At 28.2% G+C, this 22,996-nt stretch overlaps 1 protein-coding gene across 4 annotated transcripts; it reads right to left on the minus strand.

The window, feature by feature from the left end:
• Positions 1-83: 83 nt before the first annotated feature.
• On the minus strand, positions 84-22,386 carry LOC111679906 (protein Teyrha-meyrha). Of its 4 annotated transcripts, none has more exons than XM_046951329.1 (8): positions 22,151-22,386; positions 9,259-9,507; positions 9,015-9,162; positions 3,272-3,762; positions 1,568-2,159; positions 1,297-1,504; positions 991-1,228; positions 84-775 (listed from the first exon to the last, which is right to left on the minus strand). In XM_046951329.1, the coding sequence occupies exons 1-8, from the start codon at positions 22,265-22,267 to the stop codon at positions 521-523; spliced, it is 2,298 nt and encodes a 765-aa protein (XP_046807285.1). In that variant the 5' UTR covers positions 22,268-22,386; the 3' UTR covers positions 84-520. The 4 variants fall into 4 exon arrangements, with proteins under 4 accessions (XP_046807285.1, XP_046807284.1, XP_046807286.1 ...); XM_046951328.1 differs by having other exon boundaries at positions 931-1,228; XM_046951330.1 differs by having other exon boundaries at positions 631-771; positions 931-1,228.
• Between the last annotated feature and the right edge of the window lie 610 nt (positions 22,387-22,996).

Consider the following 22,996-nt stretch of genomic DNA (forward strand, 5'->3'; position numbering starts at 1 on the left):
AAGAAAACTAAAACATTAACATAATGTTAATAATAATAAAAAAAAAACAAAAAATTTTAAAAATTTTTTATACAGAACAGAGAAAGAAAAAATACTTATTTATGAAATAGAGTGTTATTCAGTTGTTAAATTAGGCCTTAAGTTTAAAGGCATAGTATTTTTTTCATTTGAAAACGCTCCTTTTTTTATTGTTATTAACTACAACAATAGAAATATTTAAAGAAAAATTTAATACAAAAAACAAATTTTTACAATTACATACAATTACAATTTTCTTAGATAAGACATTTACAAACAAATAAATAAAATTAAAATTTAGTTGTTTTCATCTTCATAGATTTTGCTGTAAATGTCTGGAACAAAAAAAAAAACTTAAAAATTTTTCATAATTAATTTTTTTTTCTAAATTTCTACTTTAATTAATATTTTCTATAAGTTTAAAATTTTCTTTATATTTATTTTACATTTGATTTGTTTTCTTCTTTAATGTTTAATTTTTTGATAAATTTTCTTAAAATAATTAACTTTCATTCTGGCTGGCCGTATCGATTTGGGACTGTTGTATTTGGGGTTTATGTTCGGACGATATTTCAGATTCTTGATTGTTGTTGCTGTGTTTATTGTTGTTGTTGTTGTTTGACGTCTGGGATAAATGTGGTTGATGAGATAATTCTTTATTTAGACGATAACTGCTCATAACATTGGCACAACTTTGATGAAAATAAAAATTACGTCCTCTTAAGAAACTATCGGATGTTAGATCTTTTATACCTGTCTTAAAGATAAAGAAAAAAGAATATTATATTATTTATCAGTTAATAAGGGTTGTAATGTGTTAGAGTTTAAGTGTCCTAATAAAAAAATAACAAATTTAAAAAAGCATTCTTAAATCAAAAATCAAAAGAAATCATAAGCAACTTAAAAATTTACCTTACAAATGAAACATTTGTTTTCATCTTTGTCCGGTTTTATATCCGAACTATTTCCCACCTTTGTGTCCAATTGTGTTAATCCTGTCATTATTCCATGTCCTGGAGGAGAATCAGTATCCATTGGCTGCTGCTGTTGTTGCTGCTGATGACATTTATTTCTTAAATCCTCAAAAGCGGTATATTTGGAAGTGTTATTATTGTTGTTATTGTGTGTATGATCCACCCCTGTTTCGGTACTGGTTACTTGTGGTTCTGATCGTGGTCTTTCCTCTACTGGGGAAGGATTCTCTAAAATTCTGTTATTAAGAAATTGAAAAAATTAATCTTGTTTCTTTGTTATTTACTTATAAACCCTTTAACCCACCTACTACTGCCTACGGTGGCCTCTTCATATTTTCGTTTTTTATTATAAGAACTCATTTTTATAGAATCATCATCATCCACAATAACATCTTCATCACTGTCATTGTTACACGTCTCCATGGACATATCTTTAGCTTGTCTTTCCTCATGACAAGAATCGGCATTATAATAATGATGTGTAGTCGAAGATAATTCACTAACATTTTTAACTAAATACAAAAACAAATTAAAATTAATAAAAACATCGTTTCACAACCCATTTCCCCACTTACCACTTATGTGACCATGTGTTGCATTACTAGCAGCATGTGCCTCTGTCCAGTTAGTCGTACTACCCGAACTGCTATTACTGTTGGTACTTGTTGTTGCCACATTTGTGCTTATATCTTCTTCACCTCCTCCACTCTCCTTATTCATTACACAGGCTGTTCTATATAAAATACCATCCAATTTTCCCGGTTGACTATTGCTATTATGAAGATTGGCACCCATACTACTACTACCGCCTCCATTTGAACTGCCATGGCTACTACTATGGCTGCTACTACCGCTTAACGCTGGCATATGAGCATGATGTACTGATTGTGAATGCTGCTGCTGTTGTTGCTGTTGGTGTAGTTCAGAACCCGAATCGGGTATATCATCATTACATGATTCCACATCAACAGTTTCGATTTCTTCTTGAATTTTATGTGTTTCATCGTCGGGTGGCATTTTACCCGTTTCTATGGCATATTTACGTTTTGTACAGATGGGACAGGAATTGCAGAACATATTTTCCATGAAGTACATATCGCCATATTTTCGCTTGCGCACCTTGATACGTAGGCGATTTTGGCGATTGTTGCGGATACGTTGAAAGGTCTGGGAAAGGGGATAAAAAAATATAGACTCATGTCATGAAAAGCTTTTTTTATATAGCAAAACTTTTGCTATATAAACTTTTTTCTAAATCTTTAGAAAGCTTTTCCTATAGAAAGTTTTTTTAAAAGCTTTAATATAAAAGTACTTTTTATAAAAAGCTTTTCTATAGAAATATGTTTCATTAAAACTTTTATTTAAAGCTTTATTTGTAGAAAGCTTTTTCTAAAGAAATATTTTGTATGTAAACTTTTTCTATAGACAACTTTATTAAAGCTTTTGTATTAAATATTTTTCTATAGAAAGCATTTCTAATTAATTTTTTTTTTATAGAAACATTTTTTAAGGCTTTATTATATGGAAAGCTTTTAAATTAAATAATTTTTAATAAAAAAAATAAAAAAGAGTTTCTTTATGAAGGTTTTCTAAACAAAGATCAGCTTTATGTAGAAAGCTTTCTTATGGAAGGCATTTTAACAAAAGCTAAATTTTATTAAAGTTTTCAATGGATTTTTTTGTATTGGAATAGAGAATTTGTTCTATAGAAAGCTTTTATTAAAAGAAATTAGTATTATTATAGAAAACTTTCCTTTGGAAAGTTTTTATGTACACAGCTTTTATAAAAACGTTTTTATTTCAATTTAGTTCCGTAATGAAAAAAATCTTCTATCGTTTTACAAAAATATTGATATTTTATATCAAAAGCTTTTTGTTTTCTTTAAAAAAACTTGCCTATAAAACTTATGAAGCGGCTTCTTAGAAAAAGCTTTTATAAAAAAATTCTCTAGAAAATGAAGATTTCTATAAAAAATTTTTAATAAATATTTGGATTGAAAGGAGTTTTTTACAGAAAAAATTAACAAAAGCTTTTCTAAAGAAAGCTTTTTTATTAAATATTTTTTTATATTAAAATAGAGAAGAAAACTTCTATAAAAAATGCAACGAAAGAAGGTATTTAAAGAAAACTTTATAAAAAGTTTAATAAAGCTATTTGAGTTAAAAGATTTTTATCAAAAGCTTTTTTACAAAAAGTTCTATTTTTCTTAAACTACCAATTACTATGTCAATAAGCTCTATTCTATATAAAAGAAATCCTTTAATAACTTTGTACTCACCTCCCATCTGTTATGGCTTGTTCGTATGGCATTCTCTTGCGAGGGACAGGGCGGGGCAAACATATAGGTAGCTTGTAAATTCGATCTCTCCATACCCGAACTTAACTTATACAAACGATCCAATTCGGTAAGAAAATGTGAATTCCATTCTTCGGGTGACAACTTAATACCACAAACCGGACACATATCGGGAACATGACCAGGTGGAGGACGCAAACCAGCATGGGCGGCTAAACCTAGATTATGAGTCATATTGGCGGCAGCTAATAAACTGCTATTGGGATGATGGTGATGATGATGATGTGAAGCCATGGAGGATAAATGATGAGCATGATGTGGATGAGGGTGGGGATGATGATGTAAATGAGAGTTGGTGGCAGAAGTAGATGCTTGACTGGAAGCTATAGAGGCTACGGCAGCAGCAGCCGCTGCTGAAACAGCGGCCATCGATGAGGCACAAGATGTAGAGGGTTTGTCATTTCTATGGGCATCTGTAAAAGATTTAATTGTATAGAAAAAACAATAAATTATTTTGTAACAAAATTCCTCCCCCTTAAATCTAACAAATTCCTTAACACTTTATAGTGTTTTAGAAATAAATTCTACATTATTTTTATCTCTCTAAAAATAAAAGGGCAATTTATTTAAAGAGTTTTATGTGTTAAGCTATAAATATTGTTCTTTTTTTTTTGTTAATTTTATGCAGGAATTTTATTTGATTTGTTTTATTTATTTTATAGGATATATATTGTATTGGTTTTGTGTAATATATAACAAAATTTTAATTGGTTTCTAAATATTTTCAACACGTAGCATATTTTACATGACCATTTAAACACTAGAAAGTGATAATTTATGTTTTTTTTCATTTGTTGAGCATTTACAAAAAATCTTTGATTTTAAAGGTTTTTGTTTTATTTTTAATTTTGCCATTTTAAATCACAGCATGTATTCGTTTAAAATTTATTCCCTGAAATTAAAATTATAATTGGCAACTGACATTTGCATTTGAAATGCGTCGGATAAAATTAAAAAAATAACAATGTTTACCACATTTTTTTGCACAAAAGAAAAAACTTTAGGAAACACTTGTCATAAACGTGACCTTTAACATTGGGCATAGAATATACAAATGCTTAAACAGTAAAAGCTCATTTGAAAGGATTTATTTGCTTAAGAAACATTTTATTTTGTTATGACAAATTAATTAATACAAAAGTCTTCAAAGAAAACTTGTTTAATACAAAATCTTTTTTTATGGAAAAACTTTTTTCTTTTCATTTTTCATTTTTTTACAAAAATTTTATAAATAAAAGATATTTATCAAAATTTTTCATAAAACATATTTTTCTATTTTTTTGTTTCTTTTTTTTAAGTTTTTTTATATAGATAAATCTTTCAAAGCATTCTTTGGAAAAGCTTTATTTTTAGAAAAAGCTTTTTTTTAAGAAAAAACTTTCTGCAGAAACTTTTTCATAAAGAAATTTTTCTCTAAAAAAGCTTTTTCTTGAAGCTTTTTATAAAAAGTTCTTATACAAAAAGCTACATATGTATATCATGAACATTTTATCTTTTATTAGATAAGTTCATGATGTGCTATCATAAGTAGGAAAAGCTTTTTATAAGAAAACGATTTCTAAAGAAAAAGATTTCCAGTAATAAACATTTGTATATTAAGCTTTTTATAGATCAAGCTTTCGTTAGATAACCTCGAACTTCTAAACAAAAAATGCTTTCTGTGTAGTGACAGCTTTTTACAAAAACTTATTTTACAAAGAAAATGTGTTTTGAATACATAGAGCCTTTAATAGAAACTTCATATTCCAAAGCTTACTGTAGAAAAAGTTTTATTAAAAAAGCTTTTAGGACATTGCCTTTTCATAAAAAAAACACTTTCCATTCAACAACTGTTCGAAAAACGTTTTATAAAAAAAGTTTTGTGTACTGCGCTTTTTATAGAAATAGCTTTCTTTAGAAAAGCATTTTATAGCGAAAAAGCTTTCTTACGAAAAGCATTTTATAGATAAAAATCTTTCTTTAGAAAAGTCCTAGGAAATGTTTTCTGTAGAAAAGTTTTCCATAAAAACTTATTTTAAAAAAGCTTGATGTACAAATTGTTTCATAAAAAGCTCTAATAGCATAGTTTTATAAAAAATTTTCTGATGAAAGCTTTTAATAGGAAAACTGCTTATAGAGAGAGCTTTCTGAAAACAGATTTTTATAGTAAAAGCTTTCTCTTGAATAACTTATTATTAAACCAGCTTTCTGAAGAAACCTTTTAATAGAAAAACTGTTTTTAGCGAGAGATTTCTAAAAACTTAGTTTTATAGAAAAAGCTTTCCGTTAGAAATGCTTTTATAGCAAAGAATTTCTAAAGAAAAATTTCTTTATAGAAGGGTTTTCCATAAAAAGTTTTTTTTTATTGAAAATACTTTCTATAGAAATATTTTTTTGGAAGAATCTTTTTATATAAAAAGCTTTTTGTAAAAAGCTTTTTATAAAAAAAGCTTTTCTGTAAAAACAGCTTTCTAGAGCTAAACTCTTCTTTTGCTTTATTTCCCTTTCAACGAGCTTTCACTTTAAATCTGTATGACATATTCTATATTTTCCACATAATAACAAATACATTTTAATGGTAAATATGCGCAAAAAAAAGCACAAAACCATTTAAATGGGTAAAATTTCATTGCCAGACACAGGCCTATTATTTTGGTTAACCAATTAAAACAAAAACAAACTAAAACACATGAGGAAAATTAAAACAATATTTTGGCAACATTTTTTCCTCACTTACCTCTTACCACTTAAGGATAATTTGTTTACACATGGTTGACTAACTATAAACTAACTAGTGTTTTTTTCTCTCTCTAAGGGGGTTAGAGAGAGCAAGTGCAGTTATTAAAAATGTAATGGATACTTCTACTAATGTGTGTTTTGAAAACGTTGTTGCTCTATAATTGTTCAAAAAATAATAATTGTAAATAATAAATTTAGTTTTTTGTTTGAAGTCGCGTCTCTTTAAGCGTGTAATATGAATTTTAATATAAAAAATTCCACAAAACTTATCAATCATTTACAACATCATCGAAACAAATTGTTATTTGCAGCAAAAGTGTTTCATTTGCCGGAAGGGGAGAGAATGTTAAAATTTTGTTACGAACTTGATATTATTAAGGGGAAGAGAGAAAAGTATATAGTTTGTTAAAAATGGGAAAGGGGGAAAGAATAAGTGAAAGGGAGTCGAATGTTGAGGTTTTTTTGTTGGTCTTAAAGAGATTCGCGAAAAAAATAATTTTTATTAATTTTTCAAATATAAAAAAGCTTTATATTCTGTACTCCTGCGGCTAGGGTGCTTTGATCCCGTTGTATCTTAAAATTAGCCTTTTTGAGTTTCTCAAGAGCTTTTTTAAAACAATAACTCTTGTCTAAACAAACAGCTAATAAGCATAATTAAGTGTTGTTATTTAAAAATAAAATCACATACAATAAACTTTTGTCAAAAAAAAATTATCTAAAAATGCACGTACTTGCAACATGTTGCATGTTAAGCCTTTTTCTCTTATTTTTTTGTAAACTCTATAAATAAAATTTATTTCGTTTCCACACTTAATATGGTAAATCCTTTGAAAATTTCATAAAATCATTAAAATACAACAAGCTTAGCACGCGACATTTAAAACACTTTATCACAAAAATATAAAACCATCTACTCCAACTCCCCCACCAAACGTAGACATTTGCTCTTACTCCTTTCGACATATGGATTTTTGTAAACATTCCCAAAAGTTAAAGGGTTGTTGGTTGGCTGCTGTTGTGTGTGTGTGTGTTCTTTTTCGAAAACAATTTCAGATTTCATGTATTGTTTGGCTGGCGTCAAAGACTTTTTGACTTTTGCTGTTTTACGCCATTGTGTGTGGCATGCAGCAACAGCAGCAACCACTCTTTGGTGGTTTTGTTTATTTGTGTAACATTGGCAACATTTTTTGTTTATTGCTTTTGATGTTTATATAGATTTTGTTCATTCATAAGGCATCAACCAACAAACGTGAGTACTTTTTCCTTATAAAAATACCAATTCATTTAGATCTCTTCCTATTTAGCCATATGTTTACAGCTTTAGAATTTTTGTTTCGTATTGTTATAGTTTCATTGAAAACAAAAACAATTAGTAACATTAAAATCATAATTCATAAGATTTATTTACAATATACAATCTTCTTAGTCATTCTCTTCCATTTGTTTGTGTGTTTTCTGCAAAAGTGTTTCACAAGTTTTCAATATTAATTACGTTGTACAATATACAATTTTAAAACACAAGTGTTACCAAATGTTTTGGCCTCAGCTAATTATAAATGTATTAATCATGTTAAAATTGTAATTTTATGCTTTTTTTAATGGTGTGTGTGTGTGCAACATTAATTTGGTTAAGGAGATTTAACGTTAATTAATTAAATTAATGGCTATTAAGAAAATTGTACAAATTGTGCTTTAAATTCTATATAAATATTTGATTCCGGTTAAAATCAGTTTTAGTTTCTTTATTCATCAGTTCTAGTTTCTTACTACCTTATTCTAGTTCCACTCTTTATCAGTTATAATTTCGTTTATATCTATTTTATTCTCCATTCACAGTTTCAGTTTCGCTCTTCTATCTAGTTTCTTTTTGCTTTACATTTTATAATATTTTCTGACAGATCCAGTTCCGTTCTCCATCTCCGCTACAATTTTATTTCAGTTCTGTTTCCAGTTCTGCTCAGTTTTAGTTAAGTTCTAGTTCAATACTTATTCAGTTCTAGTTTAGTTCCAGGTCAGTTCTAGTTCTGTTCTAGCTATGTTCTTGTTCTGTTATTGTTTTGTTATTGTTCTGTTATTGTTCTGTTATTGTTCTGTTATTGTTCTGTTATTGTTCTGTTATTGTTCTGTTCTTGTTCTGTTCTTGTTCTTGTTCTGTTCTTGTTCTGTTCTTGTTCTGTTCTTGTTCTGTTCTTGTTCTGTTCTTGTTCTGTTCTTGTTCTGTTCTTGTTCTGTTCTTGTTCTGTTCTTGTTCTGTTCTTGTTCTGTTCTTGTTGATGTTCTATTCTAGTTACTTAGTTCTGTTCTAGTTCTGTTCTAGTTCTGTTCTAGTTTTGTTCTAGTTTTGTTCTAGTTTTGTTCTAGTTCTGTTCTAGTTCAGCTCTAGTTCAGCTCTAGTTCTGTTCTAGTTCTGTTCTAGTTAAATCCAGGGCAAGTTTTAGTTCATTTCGGTAACTCCAATCAATTGGAAGCATTTTTGCCTAAACTTTTCATAAATAATCCTTGTTAGATTTTTATCTTAGAAACAAAATTTGCGTATTAAATAATTTATATCAATTGAAATAGAAACAAAATCCTCTTAAAGTTACTTCCCCACACTTTTTAAGCAAAAACTCCTCAAATTCAATAAAAAACTTTTCATGAAAAAAATGCAAGAAAAAAAGAAACAGCCACTTGATGTCCCCCTGACAGACACAAGTGGGTTGACTGTCAAACTAACAAGTCAAGCGTTAAAATTAAGCAAAAAAGAAAAAAATACAACAAGGAAAAAAATTAAATTTGTAACAAAATAAATAAACATATCGTCAAAAAGATTTTTATCACAACCAAGTATCAAAAAAAACCTTTTCATTTAAATTTTATCAGCAAATATTTGGCAACATGCAAATTTTTTTATTCACAATTTTGCTATAAACCACCCCCACCTTTTAATAAAAAAAGTATTACTTACGCCTTAAGTCTCTGGGATCGGATGTATTACTACGTGGACTTTCACCCTTTTCACCATCATAATCATTTGAGCCTTCTAAAGACTCATGTGATGTGCAAGTAGGGCTGGCTGAATCTGTGCGAAATGAATCATTGCCATTGAAAAGATTCTGAAAAAGTACAAAATTAAAATTTTAAATTCTATTTATTAAAAGAAAATAAATTTGTAATTTTATAAAGATAATGCTCTAGTTTTCTATATTTACCTGATCCAATGAAATTCCTATATATTTTGGTGGGGAAAACGCGGAGGGCAATTGAAAGTTCGATAACACCGACGGCTTGCCTAAGGCAGCCCGTTCGCTGGCAAAATAGCTGGCCGCCGCTGCTGAGCCATTGGCCAGCATGCCATGATGATTGAGGGTTTGCAGGAGATGTGGATGAAAGCTGTGCAGCAAATGTGAACCATAACTGCCGACTAGTGACATATTGTGGAGATCTTTGGCGTCAGGTAACTGTAAAAGGAAATAGAGAAAAAATCGTTTTTACAAAATTAATATTTCATCAAATTAATAATTCATCAAACAAAAAATTGACAGTTTAATCTATGAATATTTTCTAATATTAAAAAAATTTTAATAATAAGTTTTGCTTATGGTCATTTCTGTATATTTATCCTTATAATCCAGGGTCAGGCAGGGTGTTGAGTAGCTTTCAAAGTAGTTATTGAAAAGGGTTAAGTAATGGTGAGTGATGGGATTATGGTTGTATTAAATTAGAAAGTTTTCTTTAAATTGGTAGTTTTTAGTTTAAATGAAAGGGATGAATACTTTAATATATTGTTAATAAAAGATGTAAAATTAAATAGAAAATTTAATTTTTAAATTTTTGATTAAAATTGGGTCTATATTAGTTCTAGTTTAGTAAAGTTTAGTTTAATTCTAGTGCAGATCTAGTTCTGGTTCAGTTTTAGTTCAGCAAATGTTAAGTCCTAGTTTAGTTCTAGTTCAGGTCTAATTCAGTTCTAGTTCAGTTCTGTTTCAGTTCTAGTTCAGTTTTGGTTCAGTTCTAGTTCAGTTCTGGTTGTGTTCTAGTTTAGTTCTAGTTCAGTTCTATTTCAGTTCTAGTTCAGTTCTAGTTCAGTTCTAGTTCAGTTCTAGTTCAGTTCTAGTTCAGTTCTAGTTCAGTTCTAGTTCAGTTCTAGTTCAGTTCTAGTTCAGTTCTAGTTCAGTTCTAGTTCAGTTCTAGTTCAGTTCTAGTTCAGTTCTAGTTCAGTTCTACTTCAGTTCTAGTTCAGTTCTGGTTCAGTTCTAGTTCAGTTCTAATTCAGTTCTAATTCAGTTCTGGTTCAGTTCTAGTTAAGTTCAGTTCTGGTTCTCTTCAGTTCTAGTTTAGTTCTCGGTCAGTTCAGTTCCGTTTTAGTTCAGTTCTAGTTCAGCTCTAGTTCAGCTTTAGTTCAGTTCTTGTTCAGTTTTAGTTAAATTCTAGTTCATTTCTAGTTTATATCTAGTTCAGTTCTATATCAATTCTGATTAACTTTGGTTCCGTTTATGATATAAACAATTTTATTTTCGTTAAATTGTGGTTGTTTAAATTAGTTCATGATGTAAATTTCTATTTTATTAAAGACATTTAAAATAAAATTTACAACTTGTTCCAAATTATGCATATTGAACATTTTGCAAAAAAAGTTTATTTAAAATCACACACTTGTACCAACAACACACATCATTTATAACAAAAACAAAAAGTATTAAAGGGATTTAAAGAAATTGTCATTATAACAACAATATCTGTAAACGATTATCATCAATGTAAACACATCACTGAACTTTTATCATTTTAAAAAGTGGGTGAAAGTTTTTTATTTTCTAAAAAATTTATTTCCTTATTTTCTCACATATTGAAAGAAAATCTTGCCTAAAAAAAGAAGAAGGGTGGTGTGGTATCTATCGTTTGGGGGGTAAGAAATGTGACTGTGACAAACATACTTTTTGTGCTAAACATATCATTTACACTTAAATGATGTGTGTCATATCAAGGAATGGGAGGTTTTTTTTTGCAAACTCATGTTCATGTGTATTGTTTATGCTTGACTAAAAATTGACGTTATTTTTATATAGATTTTTGCTTTGGAAATAAAAGGGAAAACTCTGTTATATGGAAAATTTGCATAAATGGAAAAACGTTTTCTGTATTATAAAAAAAATATATAATTTTCAAATCATAAAATTGTTCAAAACAAATTAGTATTTATAGCAATAATGGGTCTTTTAAACAAAATTTCCCGCTTTATTTCAAGTGTTTAAATTTTGACATTAAATTAACACTTAAATATCACACACATGTTGTCAACACTAGAGTCCCCCCCAAAAAACCATCGACAAGGGGGAGAGCAAAATATCACAAAAACATAGACATCAATTACTCTTTCTCATTTAACAAACATGCTGGTTGTTGTTGAAATAATTTATGTGTTATTTTTGAATGAAAGTGGTGAGAGAGGGGGGAGATGGTTTAGCTGGTTACTAGGAGGCTTTCTGGTGACTATAACAAAACAAAAGTTTAACTCTTGTATTGTTGTTTTGGCTTAAGCTGCTAATGAGCATATATCATTGATAACATAGAGAATATTTTCGGTTGGTATGGAAGTGTGATATGTTGAAAATTGTTAAAACCACATAACAAATGGAGTTTATCACAAGTTGTAAAATTTGTGTGTTGGCGTTTATGTCCACACGTTTGGTATGGAAGTGGTTTTAAGTATTTTCCTGTTTGTTTTGAAAAATTTCTATAATTACTTGTATAACCTTGACATGTAGAAGAGAGAGAGAAAGAGAGGGAGAGAGTTTAAAAATAGTCAAGGTATAGAATTATGAACAAATAATGATTATGTTTTAAATATTCTGTACCAATTATGTTCTTCTAGTTCATTTCTAGCTCAGTTTAGTTCTAGTTCAGTGTTAGTTCAGTTCTAGTTCAGTTCGAGTTCACTTCTAGTTCAGCTTTAGTTCAGTTCTAGTTTAGTTCTAGTTTAGCTCTAGTTCCCTTCTAGTTCAGTTCTAGATCAATTCTAGTTCATTTTTAGTTCAGTTCTAGTTAAGTTGTATTTCAGTTCAAGTTTAGTTCTATTTCAGTTCTAGTTCAGTTCTAGTTCAGTTCAGTTCTAGTTCAGTTCAGTTCTAGTTCAGTTCTAGTTCAGTTCTAGTTCAGTTCTAGTTCAGTTCTAGTTCAGTTCTAGTTCAGTTCTAGTTCAGTTCTAGTTCAGTTCTAGTTCAGTTCTAGTTCAGTTCTAGTTCAGTTCTAGTTCAGTTCTAGTTCAGTTCTAGTTCAGTTCTAGTTCAGTTCTAGTTCAGTTCTAGTTCAGTTCTAGTTTAGTTCTAGTTCAGTTCTAGTTCAGTTCTAGTTCAGTTTTAGTTCAGTTCTAGTTCAGTTCTAGTTCAGTTCTAGTTCAGTTCTAGTTCAGTTCTAGTTCAGTTCTAGTTCAGTTCTAGTTCAGTTCTAGTTCAGTTCTAGTTCAGTTCTAGTTCAGTTCTTGTTCAGTTCTAGTTCAGTTCTAGTTCAGTTCTAGTTCAGTTCAGTTCCAGTTCTAGTTCAGTTCTAGTTCAGTTCTAGTTCAGTTCTAGTTCAGTTCTAGTTCAGTTCTTGTTCAGTTCTAGTTCAGTTCTAGTTCAGTTCTAGTTCAGTTCTAGTTCAGTTCTAGTTCAGTTCTAGTTCAGTTCTAGTTCAGTTCTAGTTCAGTTCTAGTTCATTTCTAGTTCAGTTCTAGTTCAATTCTAGTTCAGTTCTAGTTCAGTTGTAGTTCAGTTCTACTTCAGTTCTAGTTCAGTTCTTGTTCAGTTCTAGTTCAGTTCTGTTTCACTTCAATTGTAATTCGTTCTAAGGTTTTTTCTATTTCAAAATTAAATTTTCATATTTTATTCTATTATTTACATTTCGTATTGAAATCCTCCTCACTTTGTCAAAATTAACATCTTGTTACAATGACACTTGTACACTTACTCTTCCACTTAAATATGCAAATGACAGTCTGGCAGCTGTAGAAGTGTCATATTAAGAAGTTATATCTATTATTCTTTCAATATGACATCTACTTATGTTAACAATTGCTAATTATTTGTATTAAATTCAAGGCAAATCACTGCTACTCGTTTTGATACTACACTATAGATTTCTATTGTTTAGATTTATTTAAATAGAATTTATTACTTTGCGCTATAATTTATATTTGTTAAACAATTGTAACATTAGCAGGTGTCCACTAACCAACCACACAACTCCTCCCAATTTACAGACATTTGTCTACAGAACATATTTATTTGGCGTTAAATTGTCTGGCATTAGGGTGGTTTTTCAACTTAGTCAAATAATTTGCATTATTATCTTCTTCTTTTTTTGTATTTTTTATTTATGACAAATATTTGTCTATTGTTTACATTTGCTATTATCAGTATTTTTAATAAGATTTAGTTGTTTTTTTTCGACCAGAGGGTGTTTTTTCGGGTTGGTTTTAAGCAGTGATTTGTAATACAAAATTCTTTAGTTAAAATTTGATATATTGACTTGTAGTTGTTTTGTTTTTTTTTGAAAAAAAACAAGTGTTTTATTTTTTGAGATTTTATGCAAGTAGAAAAAGGGTGTTTTATTGTCTGTATGATTTACATATTTTTATGAAATTTAAATTATTAATACTTAAAACAAATAATATACAAATGTTAACTATGGTTAGCTTCTCTTTCCTCTCGCACTCTCTCAGCTGTGTTTTGTTATCATTATAATTGTTAATTTTTGTTGTAAGTTTGGCGTATGGATAAAGTAAATACTATTACACAGTGGAGTCATTTACAAAATCTTTTAAAATAATGCTTTGAATATAGAATATAAAATAACCCAGAACCACTATAAACTGGACTTTAGAATAGTCTGGACTATAGAATAGTCTATAGTCTGGACTATAGAATATTCTATAGTCTGGACTATAGAATATTCTATAGTCTGGACTATAGAATAGTCTGAACTAAAGAATAGTCTATAGTCTGGACTATAGAATAGTCTATAGTCTGGACTATAGAATAGTCTATAGTCTGGACTATAGAATAGTCTATAGTCTGGACTATAGAATAGTCTATAGTCTGGACTATAGAATAGTCTATAGTCTGGACTATAGAATAGTCTATAGTCTGGACTATAGAATAGTCTATAGTCTGGGCTATAGAATAGTCTATAGTGTGGACTAAGAGTAGTCTATAGTCTGGACTATAGAATAGTCTATAGTCTGGACTATAGAATAGTCTATAGTCTGGACTATTGAATAGTCTATAGTCTGGACTATAGAATAGTCTATAGTCTGGACTATTGAATAGTCTATAGTCTGGACTATAGAATAGTCTATAGTCTGGACTATAGAATAGTCTATAGTCTGGACTATAGAATAGTCTATAGTCTGGACTATAGAATAGTCTATAGTCTGGACTATAGAATAGTCTATAGTCTGGACTATAGAATAGTCTATAGTCTGGACTATAGAATAGCCTATAGTCTGGACTATAGAATAGCCTATAGTCTGGACTATAGAATAGTGTATAGTCTGGACTATAGAATAGTCTATAGTCTGGACTATAGAATAGTCTTTAGACTATAGAATAATCTATACTCTATAGACTATAGAATAGTCTATAGACTATAGAATAGTCTATAGTCTATAGAATAGTCTATAGTCTGGACTAGAAACAAGTCATCATAGCTGATGAGATCAAACCCTATAGTCTGAACTATTTAGATTAGAATATAATCAAGACTACAGATTAGAATATATTCCGTTTGATAGCAATACTCCACACTACAGTGGAAATTCAATATATTTGGTATTAAGCAAACCATTCCACAGTGTTTCGTTTTTCTAAATAAGGAATTTATTAATAACATGGTTAATAAATCTTACATCTGGGTAATTTTTTATTCAGTTTTTTTCAACCAACACAGATAATATCTATTGACAATGACAATAGTTTACAAATAATTTGAAATAAGTTATTTTCCCCCTCTCTTCTCATAGTCTCAAGTCACTTTAATAAGATTTATAGGTTTTTTATTTAAGACAGACATTTTTGTTGAAATTAAATTTCTTAACAATAAACAACAACAATTTTAATTCAATAAACAACCACAAATTGATTTTTATACAATTTGTTAACTATTTAAGGTTTGTTGTAACAACTAAATTTATGTGGCAATTGTAAGAAGAAAAAAAACAAGAGTTATGCAAAAAAAACTTATGTTTAATAAAATTTATGTTTTTTTCTCCTAACAATAATATAAAAATAACTACATTTTTCCTTTAAGGTTTTTTCTTTTCATATTTATTTTATTTATTTACTTTGTATTAACAAAATGTATGTTTTCATGCTAAATTATTATAACATTAATATGTTTCAACTGGGAAAAAATATTACTAGTTAAATACGGAAATTAAACTCATAACTTAAGTGTAATGAAATTAATGTCCTTTTCGTTTTCTTTATAAAGGTATGCTGCTTAATAAAAAGGGATGTGTTTGTTGTTGTTATCAAGGACTGTTAAAGGAATGTATTTCTTAATATTTATAGTTTTTGGCCTTAGAGTTTGCTATAAATCATAATGCTTTTGTTCCATACTGTTTTAGTAGAAATATTTGCTAGCATTTAATATAGAAATACATTAGAGTTAAAGCATATTTTAAACCAGACTGTAAATTAGAAGTAGGTCCAGGAAAAATTCAAGATTTAGGTTCAAGTCCACTACTATATAAAAAAAGTAGTCTTTATTATAATACAAACTATAGTCCAGACAAGAGACTATACTTTGTTTAGACTATAGAATACACTATAGTCTAGGCTTAAGACTACAATATAGTCCATACTATAAGGTATAATATCCTGACTATACACTACAATTTATTCCCTATACTTACACTACAGATCTTGTCTTGAGATCAGAAAATAGTCCAGAGTATAGACTAGATTCTTGCTTATATTTAACTTTATATTGAATCATATATATATATTTTTATTTCATAAATCTAAACTAAATTTCCTTTTTCCTTTTCTCTATTTACAGGTAAGTTTTGAAGAATTTATGATAAAACTAAAACAATTTGATTCCGCCACCTAAAGGTATGCTTTATTTGTTATATATATTAATACAACGTAAAATATGCTTTTACTCTTATAAAAAATAAATATTTTTATTGATATTTAACAACATTTCGAAGAGATTCATCTTGAACTAATTCCTTATATAAAAGTGGGACTAAACTTTAAAATTTTTGGTTTTTGGGAGAGGGTTGTTAATTTCCCCTTTTCACCCGTAGAATCGCGCCTGAGTAAAAGTTAAATGTTTTCCTAAAAACATTTTTATTTTCCACTTCTAAGAGTTATCTATAGAACACATTTTTTGAAATTTTTACTATTTATATTTAAATGTTTATTTAAAAATTTTCTATACAAAAACACTTTTTTAAATGTTTTTCCTTAAAGAAGTTTTTTAATAAGGAAACCTTATTTATTCTACAGAAATCATTCTTTAAAAAGTTTTCTACAGAAATCCTTCTTTAAAAAGTTTTCTATTGTAAAACTTCTTTGAAAAGTTTTCTATAGAGTATCTTCTTTAAAAAGTTATCTATAGAGAATCTTCTTTGAAAAGTTTTCTACAGAAAACATTTTTCGAAAAGTTTTCTATAGAAAAACTTCTCTGAAAAGTTTTCTATAGAAAACCTTCTCTGAAAAGTTTTCTATAGAAAACCTTTTTTTATATATTTTCTAGAGAAAACCTTTTTTAAAAGTTTTCTACGAAAACTTCTTTGAAAAGTTTTCTATAGAGTATCTCCTTTAAAAAGTTTTCTATAGAGAATCTTCTTTGAAAAGTTTTCTACAGAAAACATTTTTCGAAAAGTTTTCTATAGAAAACCTTCTCTGAAATGTTTTCTATAGAGAAACTTCTTTGAAAAGTATTCTATAGAAAACCTTTTTTTATATATTTTCTATAGAAAACCTTTTTTAAAAGTTTTCTAAACATTCTTTGAAATATTTTCTGTAGAACCTGTTCTTTTTTCTACAGGAATCCTTATTTTAAAAAGTTTTCTACAGAAAGAAAACCTTTGAATCTTTCGTTGAAAAGTTTTGTAAGGAAAACCTTCTTTATAAAATTGTCTATAAAAAACTTCTTGTTTTCAAGTTCCGAATAGAGTTTTCTATATACAAAACTTCTTTAAGAAGTTTTTAAAAGTTTTCCTTGAAAACCTTATTATATTACTTGGGAAGTTTTTTATTCAAAACCTTGTTGGAAAAGTTGCCGACGGTTAAAAAATAGTTCCTATTTCATTTTGCTGCCGTAATGAGGTTATCAGTTCGGCGGCTAACAGTTCAAAATGAGTGTTTAATGTTTTGAAGCTAACACTTCCTTGTGAATGATATTGTCTTCAACAACTTTACAGTTGTTTTGTAACAGCTTAACTGCAGGCAAGGGGAGTAAAGATTACACAAAGTAATTTATTACATGGTATATTGCAATTACTTGTAAAATGTAATTGAGCACTATCCATTTACAAATTACTAGTAATTTTAATTGAAGTTTTTCTAATTACAATTACTTGTAATTTGTAATGGACCAATAACCAATTACAATTACTTGTGATGGTTTTGAAGCTAACACTTCCATGTGAATGATATTTTCTTCAACAACTTTACAGTTGTTTTGTAACAGTTTAACTGTAAAAAATTTTATTGTTGTTGTTCTTTTTTTTTAAATCTAGAGCAATTAAAAAGCATAAAATGTGGCTTAATATGTATAAATTTTTTTGTTGTTGCAAAACCTCAAAACTGATTTATTGATTAATGACGAAAATAACTGCATCATGCAACAGAATTATAACAAGAACAACAACAATAGCAACAACTAATTTATAATGTGTAATATGCAACATTTGTAACTGTATATTTGGTTTATTGGCTGTTTTTACACCATAATGTTGTAGTTTTCTTTTTTTTTTTCTTATTATTAATTAATGGCCTAACGTCCGTGAATGATTTTATAATCACCAGTAACAAAAACAAGCAACCATTTTACAAGCAGCAATAAGCCATGTTTTCACTTGCTGTTGTTGGCATTTGTTACCGGGGTTCTTTTTTTATGGCCACAATGTAAACCTAAAAATAAAAGCCAGAAGCAGTGTTGCCATGATGATAATAAAACCAGTTTAAAAATCAACTACTGTTTTAATACCACTCTACTACTCATTAAAGGCATAATAAAAGATCAACTACAAAATAATAAACTGTTAACATAAGAGAGCAAGAAATATTTAACAACTTGTTAATATTTTTTTAAAATTAATTTTAACACTTACAGAACAAAAAATTAAGGCGTGAAGTAATCTAATTATGCAGTTATTAAACATTTAATTAAGAGTTACAAAAAAAAAGTGGTTTACATTAATATATATCTTAACCAACATTTAAGACATATTGTTTATTTGATGTTTGATGCCTTGTTTAACATATTTACCATTACATTATTATGCATTTTAATTTTCTTTAAAATTCAACAAATATTTTTCATCATTTGTAGCTTTAGCGTCATGATCATTGATCATGTTTTATGATGACAGACTAAACCACTGGCTATAAAGTTGCTTCGCGCTTAATACAAAAAAAAAAAAACAAGAGTAAAAAAGATCTTCTTTTTTAAGAATGAAAGAGTTTCAACAAAAAAGAACAATCACAGATATTCGATTGAAAACTTTAGCTTTAAAATCATAAATTGTCAAGAAACAGTAAAAATCTACACACAATAGAGTAGTGTTAGTGTTGGGGAATTTAGAAATAAAAGTAATCGAATATGAGATGAACTGCAATTTTCTTTAGGGTACAATATAGTGCAGATTAGGGATTTAACTTTAGTTCAGATTGTACAGATATATTAGCTTAATATGAACTATAGAGCACTAAATTTGCAGACTATAGTCGAAGTATAATAAAGTCTATAGTGAAGTTATGATCCACTCTATAGTCAAACTATAGTCTAGGCTATAGTGGAATTATAGTCCAGAGTATAGAGGAACTATTTTGTAACTATAGTCCAAACTATAGTGGACCTGTAGTCCAGATTATAGTGGAACTATAGTCCAGACTATAGTAGAACTATAGTTCAGACTATAAAAGAACTATAGTCCAGGCTACAGCAGAACTATAATCCAGACTATAGTAGAACTATAGTCAAGACTATAGAAAAACTATTGTCCAGACTATAGTAGAATTATAGTCTAGACTATAGTAGAACTATAGTCCAGAATATAGTAAAACTATAATCAATACTATAGACCAGACTATAGGACAACTATAGTCCAGACTTTAGTCACTAGTGAAACTATAGTCCAGATTTTAGTCTATAGTGAAACTATAGTCCAGACTATAGTTGAACTAGTACATACTATAATCCAGACTCTAGTTAAACTGCAGTCCATCTTTAAGTCAAACTATATTCCAGACTTTAGTTAAACGCTTGTCGATTATCCATTTCTTTCTATTTTCACATCCCTAACCAATCTTTCGGGTTTAAAAAAGTGCGTGTGTCTTTCTTTATTGTGATCTCTACTGATCAACTGTTTTAAAAGAGTAAAATCCCAAACATTTAATGTCACTCCTATAATGTTTTCAATACAAGAAGAAAACAATACCAAAATGTGGGTTATGATCTTCAATACTATAGTAAAAGTTTCTAAACAATCGTCCACGACATCCATCCTCATTGGGTGTGCTGATTTATTGCGGTCAAATAAACTGCTACCATAAGCGCGAAATTTTAAATTCAAAAAGATATTTATCCATTCAATACCTGCCGTTAGTAGTAGTAGTCGTAGTAGTTGATTTCGAATATATTGTTTTGTTAGCAGCAACTGTTTGTAAGTTTTTAACTGCTTTGCTGTGAGGATCACTAAAGACAAGTTTATGGCGCATAAATAAATATCTGTGAGTTGTTTCTGCTGCTGCTGTTGTTGTTGTTATTGTTGTATTATGGTTCTATTGATCTGTTTGTTCTGCTGTTTGTGCTTTTTGCAAGGTGAAATTTGTAGAGTTATCATAAATATGTATGTTAATATTTAATGTGCTGGACTTTGTTTCGTTTTACTTGGAACTTTGTCAATTTTTATGTGTGATGTGATGTTTAATTTTTCTTAAGTTGTTTGAAAGACAAAACTGTTTTCATTTTTTTATAAGATTTTTTTGTGATTTCATTTTAAAATTGTTTGAAATGTTTGGTATTTTATTTTGGTTTAGTTAAAAGCCGCTATAATTCTTTTGCGATTCTATACAACAATAGATTGTTGTATATTTTAATAAAATGCACTGAAGTTTATTAATAAAATAAATACCTACTGATATTTGAAAGTGACGTAAAACACAATAGAATAACGGAAAAGGTTAAGATTTTTAAAATTTTTCGGCAAAATTTATTTAAGAACTTTGTCTTGTCAATGAAAATATCAGAATATAAAGTAAAAATACGTTTTTAAGTTAACATTTCAAAGTGAGTGTCGAATTTTTGAAGACAAACTTTAATTGTGAAACATACTTCAAGAAGAAATTCAATAACTGGCCGACGGCTTATGATTACTTCACACTTTTATTCTGTTTTCCATTTGCCGTCTAACAATCCAAAGTGAATGTTAGTTGCTTTGGGGTTAACACTTCTAAGTGAATGTTTTTTTATTTGAAATCTTAAAAAGCTGATAGATTTTTTTGGAATTCCATCCATAACTAACTTTTTAAAAACTTTAATAGTTCGAACGCATTTAAGTTGCCGACGGTAGAAAAAATTTTTGACACTTTAATTTGCCGCTGTTATAAGGTCGCAAATTTGACAGCTAATAAATCAATATGATTGTTACATTCCTTAAATTGTAATTTCATGGTGAATGTTTGTTTTTAGAACAGATTTATTCAAATAAACTGTTATACATCAAATATTTTAAGACAAAAGCTGTTGAAGATGTTTTCTAGAGAATAATTTTCACCACACCAATTTTCCCATTGAAGAAACAGTTATAAAAAACTGTTATAATAAAAAAATTTTATAAAAAATCTGTTATACAAAAATTTTTAAAAAAATTTTGTAATTTTATTTTTTTTTTTGTAAAGAAAAAAGTTATGGACCAAATTATAATAAATCCCACAATTTTTCTTTTAATGAAACTGTTATACAAACATTTTCGTTTCAAAAAAAAAAAAAACTGTTATACAAAATTTTCTTAGTGAAAACAACTGCTGTTTATTAATTTTGCTATAAAAAAAACTGTTATACCAAAATTTTATAGTTCTTTTTAAGAAATCGTTAAAAAACTGTTATACAAGAATTGTTCTAAAGAAAAACTCTTATACTTTAATTTTTCATAAAAAAATCTGTTATGTCTTCTATTTTTCTATAGAAGATCTATTTTTACTCGAAATTTTCTTTAAAAAACTGTTATACTGTTTTTATAGAAAAAATTGTTATAAACAAATTTTCTTAAATTTTCTGTTACACAATCATTTTCTTTAGAAAAAACTGGTGTTTACGGATTTTGCTATAAAATATTGTTATATTTGATTTGTTCTTAAGAAAAAACTGTTATATACAGTTTGTTTTAAAAAAAAAAATTTCATATTCAAATTTTTCTATAGAAGAAAGTTTACACACGAACTTTTCTGTAGAAGAAACTGTTGTTCCTAACAAATAACTTTTATACATAATTTAATCTTAAGAACAACATTGTTATAACAATTGTTTCTTTAGAAAAGCTTTAACACACAAATTTTCATAATTATAAACTGTTGACTCCATTTGTTCTTCAGAAAAAACTATTATACACAATATGTTCTTAAGAATAAAACTGTATTTTTCTTTAGAAAAACACGTTTCCTAAGAAAAACTGTTATACACAAAGTTTTCTTAAGAAAATAACTGTTATACAGAAAGATTTCTTAATAAAATAACTGTTATACGCAAAGTTTTCTTAAAAAATAATTCTTAAACAGAAAATTTTTGCAAAAAAAAACAGTTTTCGGGAAATACTTTATTGGTTTCTCATCCGTCGGTATTTTAGTAATCGAACAAATTTTGATTATAATAAAAAAGTCAACTTACCCTTGAAGGAAATGGACGTTGGCCTCTTAAGGCCTCATGCAAACCGGAAGCAGCCTCCGATAAAACAACCAATGCTTGTGAAGGTATATGACTGCTACCAAAGGCGTTACTTTCCATAATACAACAAAAGAATGGTGTGTTTCAAATAAAAACAACAACACAGTTGGTTTTTTTGTTGCAAACAAAATTTTTAAAAAATAACTATTTTTTTCAAATAACACAAAACAACATTTGGGGTTTTTTTCGGAGATTTTTTATAATTTTTTTAAATTTAATTTTATTAAATGCACTTTTTTAAATTATTATTTTTTAATACTTTATGTGTTTAAATTTTTATAATTTTAACAACATTTACACGATTTTTTTATTTTGTTGTATAATTATTGAGTAAATTTTTTTTATTAAATTAAAATCTCACGTGACCTGTCACAATTGTCAAACCGCTGTTACATGAATGCCAGAGCAATTGCATATAATTACTGCAACATAACTCTAACGCACACAATTTGACAAGTAACAGCAACAAAAAAAAGCACAACAAAAATATAACAGTCATTCACTCATTGACTATTTATTATATTATATAGAGAAGAGTAATTGTTGTCGTAGTTGTTGTTGTTGCTGCTGTTGTTATAGCAGTACTACTAGTTAAGTTAATTAAATTTGCAATTACTTTAATCGCTTTGTTTGTTGTTGTTGTTGCTGTTGGTTTTTAACTCAGTACACTCCACTTTTACTATAACTACTACGTTTTTTTCTTTCTGTTAGTGTTGTTGTTGGTGTTTGTGTAGCAATTATAATGATGATTTTCTTGTTTTTTTTTTTTTTGTTTTCTTATTTGATTAA

This window comes from Lucilia cuprina, chromosome 5 (assembly GCF_022045245.1).
Source record: "Lucilia cuprina isolate Lc7/37 chromosome 5, ASM2204524v1, whole genome shotgun sequence".
In the NCBI taxonomy this organism is placed as follows: domain Eukaryota; kingdom Metazoa; phylum Arthropoda; class Insecta; order Diptera; family Calliphoridae; genus Lucilia; species Lucilia cuprina.